Here is a 12,665-nt window from a genome sequence, read left to right as displayed (position 1 = left end):
GACAAGTTGATCCCTCGACCGAGCAATCTCCGAGATCAGCTGATACTGACTCTAAAGGGTAAGTAAGGACTTGTACCGGAAAGGAAGGTCTTCGCCGTAAGTCACGTGTCAGCGCTTAACCACTTTGACAGGCTTTTGCGACTTAGGCAATCCTTTTGATGTTAGGCCTACCTAACAATGTCATCAAGCATTGACTCACCGTGCGCATCATTGCATATTGACATGCACTGCTTGCAGAGTACATGTCCATCTGGAAGCTCTGTGAGTCCTGCCTGATGTTCAGGTCCAATCAATTCCCATCATGTGCATAGGGAGCATATATGCTATGAAATTCTTACATTGGTTCTCTGGCAGGGCTTTCCTGAGAGCTAGCATTTGGTTCAATGTTCAAGTTACAGACAAGCCCCACACCCATTTTGGGGACTCAGGGTGATCTGCGGTGCTTCCTGCTGTTGTGTTGGCCCTTGTCACATCCGTGCTACCAAGTCACTCAACTCCGATCCTCCGATCTCCAGTTCTGTTTCTCCATGTCCAAACTCTGATCTTATTGTGTACACTTCATCCATCTTCCATTTCATGTTTCACCTCAGGACAAACATGTACCATATGCTCACCTTCTTATAATACAATACTTATTATTCAACACCATGTGCTCACCTCAGAGTTCCAATAACTCTGGACTCCATGATCGTTATGTTCCACATGCTACAAACTCTTATTGTATATGACTCACAATTAGCTTACTCCATATAAAAGCCTGAGCTGTAGTATACCTGTAGTTCAGTTCAAATATCTCATTATACTCATTAACACAACACTCTTCCACTCTGAACTCCAGACTCTGTCTGTTCTGCACAACTCTGTGTCTGTCAACCTCAAATCTCATCTCATCTTGTCTCTTCCTTCTTGTTCATTCTTGTCCTCTCCTGCTAACTCCTCCTGACTCTATCTCTGGTACTCCAAACTCTGGTCTGTGACCTCACGTCCAAGTCCAGTAAATTGAGGACCTCAGAGTGTTGGCAATCAATACCTTCACCATAGTCCTCTCTTGTGCCCTCCAGATCTTTGGACTTTGAACTTGTCATACCCACAGAGACCAACCAACCCATACTCTAGTGATGGTAGCAGAACCTCAAAGACTATGCTGCATAGCTCTCCTTCCCCTAGGCCTCATGAAGACTGGGATGCACTGCTTCCCGTTGGCAATCAGCCTTGTGGCAGCTCAGCCTCAGAGGGACAGCCTCAAAGCTCTGAGCCTCTCAATCAGCTAGTGCATACTGCTCTGAAGCTGTGGGAGGCTGACCTCCAGTTTCTTGTTGTGCAAGCTGCAGCAAAATAACTGAAGCCAGAGGTTGCATACACCATGACTGCATGTTGACCATTGGGGGCCTACACAGTAGTGAATCTGAGTCTATTCTCATGTCTGATTGTCATGAAACAGAGCAGGGCATATCAAGATATGCCATCTGAGCTGCTCTTTCACATCCCTGTCCATTGCACAATCCCTCAGTCACTGGCTCTTGCCACTCCTGATGCACCTTGGAGTAATCCCTGATGCCTTGAAGGTAAGATACACCCTGATCACCAACACAATGTTGGATAGCATGTTCACAAACACCAATTAAATTGGTCTTTTCCAGACCAGCATTAACAGATACATCAAGAAACTCCTTTTGTCCTTGGAGATTGGTATCTATGATGGTGAGCCCCCTGTAAACAAAGTGATGGTAAGTACAATGAATGCCACACTTCAGTTGAACAGCACCTGTGATCATTTCATCCATCTTTCTACTACAGTCCCTTTCGCACACACCCATGATGCTGTTGATGGGAAGTGAGAGAAGATGGAGGATTGCACGCACTACTGTCTGATGCAGTGCAAGGGTGATATTAAGAAGCATGTACATCACCCCAGGGCTGTTGTCACCTGGCACTACATTCAAAACTGACACATACAATTGTCTATATGGGTGTGCAGATTGAGAGCTTGTTTGATCATGACGAGTTTGCCAATCCTGCTCCATACAATAATGGCAAGGACATCATCCATTTTGTCAAGGGAGTCATCAGAATTGGTTCAAAATCAGTCAAGCACACCAGTGTAGTGGCTACAGTGGCCCTCTGTTCACACTTTGCAGTGCTGGTATGACCATGCCTCACACATTTGTATGTATACTACACACACGACTCATGATTCCCTATAGTGTGACATCCTTAAGACCAACCCAGAGAATGATTGATTATTGGTCACTCATTGATGAAGTGCGCAAAATCCATGCAAAAGGGAACAGCAACAACCTTGCTACCTCCAGGTTTGTCAGACCACTTTTTACATGGTTGACTAACTTGAAGCTCAAGACGTGATATGTGTGTTAAAGGGTTGTCCAGGTGTACTTAGACAAAAACCACAAATATAGGCTGCCAGGCCCTGATCTCTCAACACTGAGCAAGAACAAGCCCACATGAAACCTTACAGACATCAATGATTTTCAAAATCTCTCTCAATAATGCTCACATGGACTGTTGTATCTTTGCCTGGTGCTCAAGCATAGGGACACAGTATTTAAACTGAACCAATATGACTTGCATTAGAATCTACAAAATAGAATCCAATTTGCACATTGATACCATGCCAGCCTGCACAACCTGCCCCATACCCAGGTCATTGACCTCGGCCTGTATGACAACATCATGATGTATCTGCTCCTCCCATTTCTCCCTTGTGAATGCCATCACCAGATGTGGTTGCTCGAGTTTGGCCAGTTGTGCTGGTGGGATGATCTGCTTGAGTTGTTCAATTTGTGCACGCACATAAGACCAGCACCCACGTAACTCATAATTCTTGGGCTGAGCATGACAAAGTTGGTCTTGTAGCTCTCTTACAATCACTATGTAGGGAAAAGAAGCCATGGAAATGGTGATAAGACATCAAGACACATCATAATCAATTGACCAGTGCTGTGTACACCTTGATTTGTGTGTGTAGTCCCATCTAACACTGAGTCTGAATCAGAGGACCATGCATTGACTTTCATTTCATCTGCACCATCTCACAGGGATTAGACCAATACAGTATAGGGCCAGACCACCATGCAATGCTCACTGTCATACTCCACCTGCTGAGATCCACCCTCCAGTCCATCCTGGCTCTCATGCAATTGCAAGTTGAGTGTACCATCCTGTTCATATAATCTGGCATACACAGGATTGCAGAGAAAATGAGGCCCAGTTTCCAAGTAAGCCCACTCACTCTGCTGTTTTCTGTGCTAATTTGAGGCTTGCAAGGCAATCACACTTTGGACTGCCTTCAGGTGGTTCATGATCCTCAGGCATGTTGCCCTCCTCAACATCTGTCCATGTCAGCTGTCAGCTGATCATACATATACTTAGCATCCCAACAGGTGACTTGGAGGGGAGCTCTGCAGGGTGGGATCAGAGGAAACAGACAAGACAAAGGGCAATTAGAGCTCTGGAAGCTTGACCCTTCACATCATGGCAAAGTTGTATAGGCACATGATGCTGTAGACCTTGCGACAGGCTTGAAGAGTGCAGCCGCAGCTGCAGAGTGATCCTTTCCTGCAAGCTTGTCACACTGGCATCACATGAAGGTTGTCATAGAACTCCCATTCATTGTGGACTCTCTGTCAAAACAGGGTTTACTTAGCCGTTGGAGTGTTGACTGCATGCACTTTTGATATTCAACACATCCTCCTCAGGTTTAATCCCACCCCCTGTGTCCAAGAGTTCCCATTTGTACCCCAAATATGTTTTCTTCAGCCTATATATGTGATAGTCAGATATTGGAATCATACAATAATCATGATGCACCTGTTGAGTTCGAATTTATTCCACATTTCTGCAGATTATTCTGAGCTCCAATTGCTCTGTCCAAGTCATAATATGTGTCCTGGTGTGTTTTCCTTTATTCTACATGGATGCCATTACTGTACCGTGCATACTATTTTTTTCCGACCTCTTTCCCTTCAGTCTACCATTTTCTATAATGCTTGACACTTCTGGGATTTGAACCATTGCACTCACTCGCTTTTCACTTGTTTGTTGATTTCGACTTTGTGGCTGTTCTACTGTACAGATGTGGCTGTATTACGTAACACAGGCTGTAGACAGTCCGCCTCGTCAAGCTCTAAGTCACTAAGACTTTACAGAGCTCGACTTAGGTGTGTATCTTTGCTTTCTTGAATATAAGCCTTTACAGAGCTCGACTTAGGCGCACTGCAGCCAACAGCACCACACAACTCCTGCTGGGTAGACTTATGGAAATGAGCTGCATTTGCTGCCCACTCAGTTGCAAAAACTGGATAAGGCCTTGCACCAGTGCTTTGCATAGATGTCTTCAGCAACCTTAACCCACCATTTGATTTTTGTTACATGACCCTGTATCTTCTTCCAACTGTCCTTGTGGTGTTCTGAGTTAAGTCACTGAAGGGCTTGATGCAAAGCTCTGGATTTTCCATGAGGAAGGAGATGGCAGTGTGGGTCCAAGCCAGATTCTTGTCCCATGATATGTCCTTCTCCTTTATGTGCTTCAGAGGCTGACAGATGGTAGGATCTGGCTCCTTGGGCTTTGCTTTCTGTGGTGGCATACTGAAGCAGAATGATGCAGGATGAGCACAGATTACATAATGTGATTATGTACTTGATCACTTAACATGGTACAGAAGGAACACCTAAGGTGCAATTGCTTGTGCGCTTGCCTCTGCCAGCTTGGAGGCTGCTCCACCACTGGCTTTGTTGACCTCCACAACTACACCTATGAGCAGCCACACATTGTTGGGGAATCCTCATGTCATGCTGGGTGACGCTACATCTGTTGCCCCAGCTATGCATGTGCTGCATTGCAGCTGTCATAATGTGGTCTTGCTGTCTGAGTCTGGCGCAGCAGTGCATGGTGGTGAGTATACTGAGTTCTTACTCCTCGAGCTGTCAACCAGCCAAATTACCTGTGGTAAGTTCCCATGAGACCTTCAGCATCAATAGACACGATCTATACTTTTGTGTTTGCAGCCCAATACAATATTCAAGATGACCACTACAATGCTGCTCATGTGATGTTTTGTAAATCGGTTGAAATGACTGATGATAGCTAAATGTCTGTCTGTTATGTAGTACCCATATTGACATTGTTCAACAACTTCATGCTGCCCACACTAGTTGCAGCTTGCATGTGGAGATACCTCTATATGGCATCCAATGAAAACAATTGATTGTCCACTGACTTCACCACAGGGATTCCAGCCATCATTTGTGCTATATCAGGCATACTTGCATCTTGGATCAATACTATATAGATACCACCAGAAGGTATCTACACATTCTCATTCTGTCCAGCCTCAGAAGCCTCGGAGCTCATGGAAGGAAACTAGAGTGTTTATGTTGGCTGCAGTGCGCCTCAGAGCGATTCCAAAGGCCTAAGTCGAGCTCTGTAAAGTCTTTTATATTCAAGAAAGCGAAGATACACACCTAAGTCGAGCTCTGTAAAGTCTTAAGGACTTAGAGCTCGACGAGGCGGACTGTCTACGGCCTGTGTTATGTAATACAGCCACATCTGTACAGTAGAACAGCCACAAAGTCGAAATCAACAAACAAGTGAAAAGCTCGTGAGTGCAAGGGTTCAAATCCCAGAAGTGTCAAACATTATAGAAAATGGTAGACTGAAGGGAAAGAGGTCGAAAAAATATAGTATGCACGGTACAGTAATGGCGTCCATGTAGAATAAAGGAGAACATATTATGACTTGGACAGGGCAATGGAGCTCAGAATAATCCGCAGAAATGCGGAATAAATTCGAGCTCAACAGTTTACTATCAACAAGTGGCTGCATCTGTTGAATGTTTGTAATATGTATTCTGTGTCTGTTTATCTTCCCTGTCAAGCATTCAATTGACACCATTGTATGCTTTCATTGTACTATTACCAAAACATTTGGACAATGAGATTTCAATGCTTTGAAGCACTCTTTAATGCATATACTATCTGGACTATGAGTTTGACTATTGCCCAGTTTCTACTGTGTTCCTACTCATTCAAGGTGTGATAAGATCCTTCAGAATTGATATAATTGCTGTTGTATGCTTGTATTGGTATACAAAAGAAAGGCTGTGTGTTGGTTACCAAATCATTCTTAAAGCAATGTTGAATGGTTGTGCTATCCTCAGGCTGTACACCAAGAATGTGGACCCTTGCATCCCTTAGTAATGCATTGGGATCCACAGCAATGAAACAGTGGCTGTATTTGGATGATATGGTGTTACCACATAGCTTGCCTCATTGTTGACAATGAAGTGTGAGGCTATCTTGCTATTGTTCTCCTAAAACGGCCTTGGGAAGTGGTGTAAATGAGTCAAGGACAAGTACTTACAATTCTACAAGACACCTTGGATTTCCTGACATCTTTTTGATTGGCTGAGACAAACACAGACACTTGCTGGCAGTCTTCAACATTTGATTGGCTGAACAGCGCAGACAGCTTTGTGCTGGTTGAATGAAGAGATGTTAGATGCCAAAACATGGTTGAACTTGAACACATGCACTGCAAATTTCTTATCACATGACTTTTAACAGTACATGTATGCACATAATGTGATTTCTCACCTTGTCCATTGAGCAGTGGCATGTGATTGGTTCATATTGCACACATGTTATTGGGCATGGGAGCATATTTATACGTTCATAGCGGGCATACACATTGCAGTAAGTCTGTGATCAGGTACCCGTGGCCTCATTCCCAACCAAGATGCCAAGCACGCCAAGTCTTGCAGCCAACCTGCGGAAATATCAAGCTCACAGGTAGCAGTGTCTTCAAACCAGAAGAGTATATACTATGTATGGTGTATTGTGATGGACACACTCTTATTTTTGTGATTTCACAGTACCTGTCTGGGATGCCAGACACTATTTTGAGCACTTGCAGGCCCCTAGAGGGTCTTTATTAAAGACATTGAGACACTTGCCAACTGTCCAGGACTGTTGTGGACAAGGAGCCAGTGCTCCACTCTGTTGTAGCGGTGCTGCACACTGTGTCCTCCTATGGATGTGTAGGTGAGCCAACAAATTTGTTGCTCAATGTTGCTGGTGTTGGAGGCAGATGGTGATAATGGCAGAAAGGACACCTTGTCCTTCATTGGGCTCTTGGCAACCTTAGTCAGGCAGGTCAACAAAGGATTTTCTTGAGTACAATGGGTGGGATTGGGATTCACCTGATGCTGTGTCAGCAGAAACAACATGAAGTTACATTAATGACATATTGGCGGGCAGGGTGTTGAAGGACATTTAGCCCTCAGCCCTCTTGAAGGATCCCAGCATCAGATCATTGTGAATCAGCACCTCACTGGAATCCCCACACAAGGTGAAACTCCACTGCAAATGGCATGATGGTGATGTACTTGCTCTGCCTATCATGAACGTAGTCAAGGTTGCCTTCCATGAGATAGCTGAGCTCTACAAGGCCAGCATCACTGCCTAGGCTTCTTCACTGACCTCAATGCCTGCCTACTCATCAGCGTGTCACTTCAATGCTGACGGCAAGGTATGGGTAACACACTTAAGCACCATCCATTTTCAGGGCTATTTCATTGACAGGTGAGTCGTTACACACTTCTTAGTGGATTCTGACTTCCATGGCCACCGTCCTGCTGTCTAGATGAACTAACACCTTTTTTTGGTGTCTGATGAGTGTGTATTCCGGCACCTTAACCTTGCGTTTGGTTCATCCCATATCAACAGTTCTGCTTACCAAAAATGGCCCACCCATGATGAAGTTGATGACAGGATTGCCATTGAAGGTGATGACTGAGCGAGGGTAGCCAGGTAGGCTGGCAGAGAAGTTTGGGCTTGCACAGGCAGGGTTGACAAGCCAGTTGCCAGTGAAGGTCCAACAGATAGTGCACTTGAAATTCCTGTGCTGATTGGATTAATGAGCATACTTGTATGTATACAGGTATTACTTACTGGATGTGAATTTCAATACCATGTGCCTGGAACACACTGATGACAGGAGATGTCTCAACAAACAAGTGCTCAGGAACATCATGTTTACTGAAACACATTGATGAGCACAATATACATGAGCTGGGTTATTGACATACCACATAGGCCACATGTTTGCATGTGTTCAAGCCAATCCTTGCCTTTGTCCTTGTCCAATTGCTTGGAGTGCTTGTTGGTGCATATCAAAATGTACACCTACTCTGAAGTCAATTGTCTCACTCATTGCCTGCAGGGGGGAAGAGCTCAAGCTTGGGCATCATGTACCATATTGGGCCAGGATCTCGGCCACCCTATGTACTCGGCCATTGCAGCCTCATGTTGCTACCGCTTCTCCTGTAGCCAGGAAATAAATATGACCAACTTAATGTACATCCTATCAGTGCCTGTACACCACATAAGTCACACCATTAAGATCTGGCTGCAAAGAAAATCATCCCGTGAGATGATGCCCATTTTGGGAAGTAGCGGCTCGATCTCCTGGACCCCTCAACAATAAGTGGGCACCTCATTCAGATTTCATGTCTAGCAGCCAGGGGAAAACTATACAATTATCTATGAGCATCTCAGTGTGTAATGCAGCCCAGGTAGAGGGGTCTCAGCAGTGTATAGAGCTATGGCCATTGGCATGACCGACTTCCTAGTCGGTCTTGCTCACCCTGCCCTCATCTCGAAATATCTGTACAGTCATCCACCGGTCACTGTAACACTTCAAAATAGCTCAGACCCAAGCTACTCTAATGATTCCTTATTTCTGATGGTATTATAGGATATGGACCATGTACCTCGTTGATGATAGAGGTCCATCCAGCTCAGAATGAGCAACTTTGGCTCGAGGTAGAGGTGGCGCTGTGCAGGCACTTATTAGCGTGACATTCTCATCACCCACTGTAACACCTGTGTTTTGACCATGTACATTCACTCCCTCAAGCTCTGGACACAAAACCTGGCAAGAATGTTGTGAGAGTAGCTAGTAACGATCTTCCACTCCGTAGACAAGAAAATGGCCAAACACTGTTTGGGTGTTACAGTGACCGGTGCATGACTGTACTGCACCCCTCTCAGAGGACTGATATCTTTTCTGGTATTTTTATCATATTATTGAGGCATTATGGCATAGAACTTGGATCAAGGTGAATATCATGCACATTGAGCGAGTAAGGCTTGTCAAGTGCTAAGGTGCCCGAGATCCCAGCCCAATATAGTAGCTGATGAACCTGTCAGTATATGTGGATATATAATTAGTACAGTGGTTGACACTCGCACTGCACCAGGAACACCAGCAGCATCATCTCTGTCCTTTCTGTTGGATGATCATCAGAAGCATGATTCTATTTTCAGACAAAAGACATACCCAGACGGTTGCTTCCCACGCTTGAGGGTTTATGGTATCTCAACGACAGTGTCAAGTCTGGTACCCAAAGGTTCAATGCTGTTCACATCAAAATGGAGATCATTTACTGTTTGCCCCCAATGAACACAGCCTCCCTGTATACATATCACACCTATCAACAAATTCATCTGACAATGAACAAATGACGTACTTGTTGCTTGTTCCAGCAATGAATGGATTATCCTCTGCATCGGAAAGGACTGCCGCCTTTGCCTTGTGTTTGCCTTTATTGCTGTAAACATGGTCAGCTGTTGATGATCTAAACTCACACCACATAACTTACACTGTTGTACGTGACTTCTTGGTTGGTGATGCTTTCTGGGACTCTTCTTCATCTGCAACAGGACTTGGTCACTCAATGCTACAATCCTAAGATCAGATTACATTGTGATGACACAACATACAACCTACCACTTGGCTCTCACTTTATCTTTGCTGTTAAAGGTCAGCATGCATATATTCCTATGTAAATCATTCAAACCTTGGGGATGGTGTTGCCGGAGTGTCTGGCGGACCCATCAGGTTTGCCCTATCAATAAATCAGCATGGTCAATAAGCTGCCATTGTACTGCTCTGGAATGTACCTTTTGATGGGACTATCTCGAGTGGAACCCACAAGTTCATTGTCCCAGTCAGGGCTGATTGACATGAGCATCACCTCAGTGAAACCAGTCACTATCTACACACCTTGACCTGGACATCTCACTGAAAACACATGACTGAGAGACAGCATATCAGGAGAGAAGCTGACAACTTACAGGATAGAGTGACATCTTCTCAGTCTTGAGGTAGAGGCATGCCCTTTGGTAGATCTAGAGGTCATTTTGTCAGCAATGCATTAATGAGGTTATATCAAACCACTTACACAAGAGGCTCATCATCACTGGACACAATTGTAGCCATGTCTGCTATCTCCTGCTGTTCATCCTCTTCATCAGAAAGCTCAACGATATCTCCATCATTATTGTCTTGATAATCATCAGTGCCCTCAAATCCCTCTGGCCTCCCTTGCTTCATCATCAATGAAGCAGCAGACTTCAGCAGCACTGGCCTTGGCCTTTGCAGACTATATGTAAGGTAGAGTGAGTGAAAGACATAAGATCAATTGATAATAACACACTGCTTGGGAGGTCCACGCTTAGCTGGCTGTCTGCTGTTGTACATCATTACCTACATCAGCTTACATAACAAAGACAATCATGTACGGCTTCTGCTTTGGCCTTGGGACATAGTCATCTCCACTGTCAAATACCTCCTCAGGTTCAATCTTGCCCATCATAGCCTTGAAGCTGAAAAATGGAGTATAAATATAGTTCAGTACAGTGAGTGAGGTCATGGACAAAGCACTTACGACTGGGTAGCAGTGTGCAGCTTCTTAGGGGTGTTTACAGCACCATGCTTTGTACTACTAGATCTGATACAGCTGCAGTATGAGACACACCCAAGCCACAAATGAACATACCATTACTCATGCAGACATGACAGGTTATTGGTATGGATGGGATGAGGTACTGAGGCTGCTTGGTGTTGAGCTCGAATTTATTCCGCATTTCTGCGGATTATTCTGAGCTATCACCCTGTCCAAGTCATAATATGTGTCCCGGTGTGTTCTCTTTTATTTTCTACATGGACGTCATCACGTCCCGGTGTGTTCTCCTTTATTCTACATGGATGTCATCAATATACCGTGCATATTGTATTTTTCCCGATGTCTTTCCCTTCAGTCTACTTGAACCCTTGCACTCTTCCACTTTTACTTGTTTGTTGATTTCGACTTTGTGGCTGTCCTACTATACAGATGTGGCTGTATTGCGTAACACACATCGCAGACAGTCCGCCTCGTCGAGCTCTAAGTTCCTAAGACTTTACAGAGCTCGACTTAGGCCTTTGGAATTGCTCTGAGGCGCACTGCAGCCAACAGGTTATGAGCCCTGCGCTCTGAAAGCCTCAAACGTCCATATCTGCCCGTCCAAACGCTCTGTGGCCCTCCCAAAGTGTCCCCTCTCGCTCTTTCAACCTACCTGCACTTTGAAAGTCCCTGTCTTCGCCCCTATTCGACCTTTGGTCGATATCTCGCTCATCTCTGCGCCGTTCTGCGCTGTTCTTCGCTCGACCCGTCCATCCGCACGTCGCCCTTCGTACCGTCACCATGGCACCGTCCCCTGCTGCGTTCCCGAAGCTCACCAATCACAACTACCAGCAATGGAGGCTTGATATGGAGGCTAGACTTCGAACTCTTGCAGCTCTTCGCATTGTGAAGGGCTCAGAGACCAGGCCTTTGTTTACTCCGCCTCTGGATGCCTCAGAACATCGAGACCTGCGCGATTTCGAGAACAGGAGGGATCTGGCAGCTGGGGAGATCTGGGGGTGTGTGGAGAGGGAGCAGCAGATGCATTTGGAGGCGATCCGAGACGATCCTGAGGTGATGTGGGTGAAGCTGGAGTCTGTGCACATGCAGAAACGACCTGGTACGCGTTTTAACACCTACAACGCGCTCCTGAGCCTCTCCAAGGCCGAGGACGAGTCCCTTTCAACGCTTTCGACGCGAGCTTCGCAGCTCAAGTCCGATATGAAGGCCCTTCGTCCCCAGGACTTCAACATTGCCAAACTCGACGATGAACTCGTCCTTATGGCCCTAATTCGTGCACTGCCCGCCGGATATGCTGCTCTTCGTCAGACCCTCTTGCTGGACGACGCCCTCACGCTCGAGAAGCTCCAGGACACGTTTGTTGCGCTCGAGAACCAGCCTGGTGCGTTGTTGACGATCCCTGTCCTCTCCCAGGTTGCTGCTGCCATCATCTGCGCTTTCTGCGGTCGTTCTGGCCACTCCGAGGAGCAGTGCTTCTCCAAACGCGATGCTAGCGTCAAGGCGAAGGAGAGAGCATCGCAGCGCACGCAGTTTCGCTCTGGAAAGGGCAAGGACAAGGCAAAGGAGGTGAGGGAGGCGTCGAAAAACGTCCAGGACGTGCAGGATGCGTCCCAGGAGTCCGCTGGAGCGGCCACTGTGAGTGCTGGTTGCGCCTCTGCCCTCCTATCCTCGTCGGATCGCGCCTGCCTCTTGGCTCTCTACGCCTGCAGCTAATTGGAACACCGACACAGGTGCTTCTGCACACATGACGCCTCACCGCCACTGGTTTCGCTCCTACTCGCCCCACTCCATTCCCATTCGCCTCACCAACTCGCACATTGTCTACTCGGCTGGGCTAGGGTCTGTGGTCTTTCAGCCTGCGGAGAGGGACGGAGTTTTACCACCTGCTGTTGTACTGCA

At 46.1% G+C, this 12,665-nt stretch overlaps 2 protein-coding genes across 2 annotated transcripts; both read right to left on the bottom strand.

Moving 5' to 3' along the window:
* Positions 1-2,595: 2,595 nt before the first annotated feature.
* On the bottom strand, positions 2,596-3,854 carry C8Q71DRAFT_722455 (uncharacterized protein; the record flags this gene model as incomplete). The annotated part of the gene is made up of 6 exons (XM_047921527.1): positions 2,596-2,888; positions 3,104-3,192; positions 3,251-3,350; positions 3,387-3,419; positions 3,690-3,778; positions 3,829-3,854. 6 exons carry the CDS (start codon positions 3,852-3,854, stop codon positions 2,596-2,598), a joined length of 630 nt encoding a protein of 209 aa, XP_047781328.1.
* Positions 3,855-9,113: 5,259 nt separating this feature from the next.
* C8Q71DRAFT_722453 (uncharacterized protein) lies at positions 9,114-10,862 on the bottom strand (the record flags this gene model as incomplete). Its single annotated transcript, XM_047921526.1, has 15 exons — positions 9,114-9,221; positions 9,271-9,307; positions 9,466-9,492; positions 9,549-9,621; positions 9,681-9,766; positions 9,809-9,832; positions 9,879-9,926; positions 9,982-10,035; positions 10,085-10,102; positions 10,156-10,209; positions 10,263-10,463; positions 10,518-10,550; positions 10,582-10,686; positions 10,749-10,795; positions 10,860-10,862. 15 exons carry the CDS (start codon positions 10,860-10,862, stop codon positions 9,114-9,116), a joined length of 918 nt encoding a protein of 305 aa, XP_047781327.1.
* Between the last annotated feature and the right edge of the window lie 1,803 nt (positions 10,863-12,665).

The sequence above is a fragment of the Rhodofomes roseus genome (assembly GCF_022264815.1).
Source record: "Rhodofomes roseus strain CIRM-BRFM 1785 chromosome Unknown C8Q71scaffold_6, whole genome shotgun sequence".
NCBI classification, from domain to species: domain Eukaryota; kingdom Fungi; phylum Basidiomycota; class Agaricomycetes; order Polyporales; family Fomitopsidaceae; genus Rhodofomes; species Rhodofomes roseus.
The sequence above is the reverse complement of the archived record's forward strand: the minus strand, read 5'-3'. Positions and strand labels throughout refer to the sequence as shown.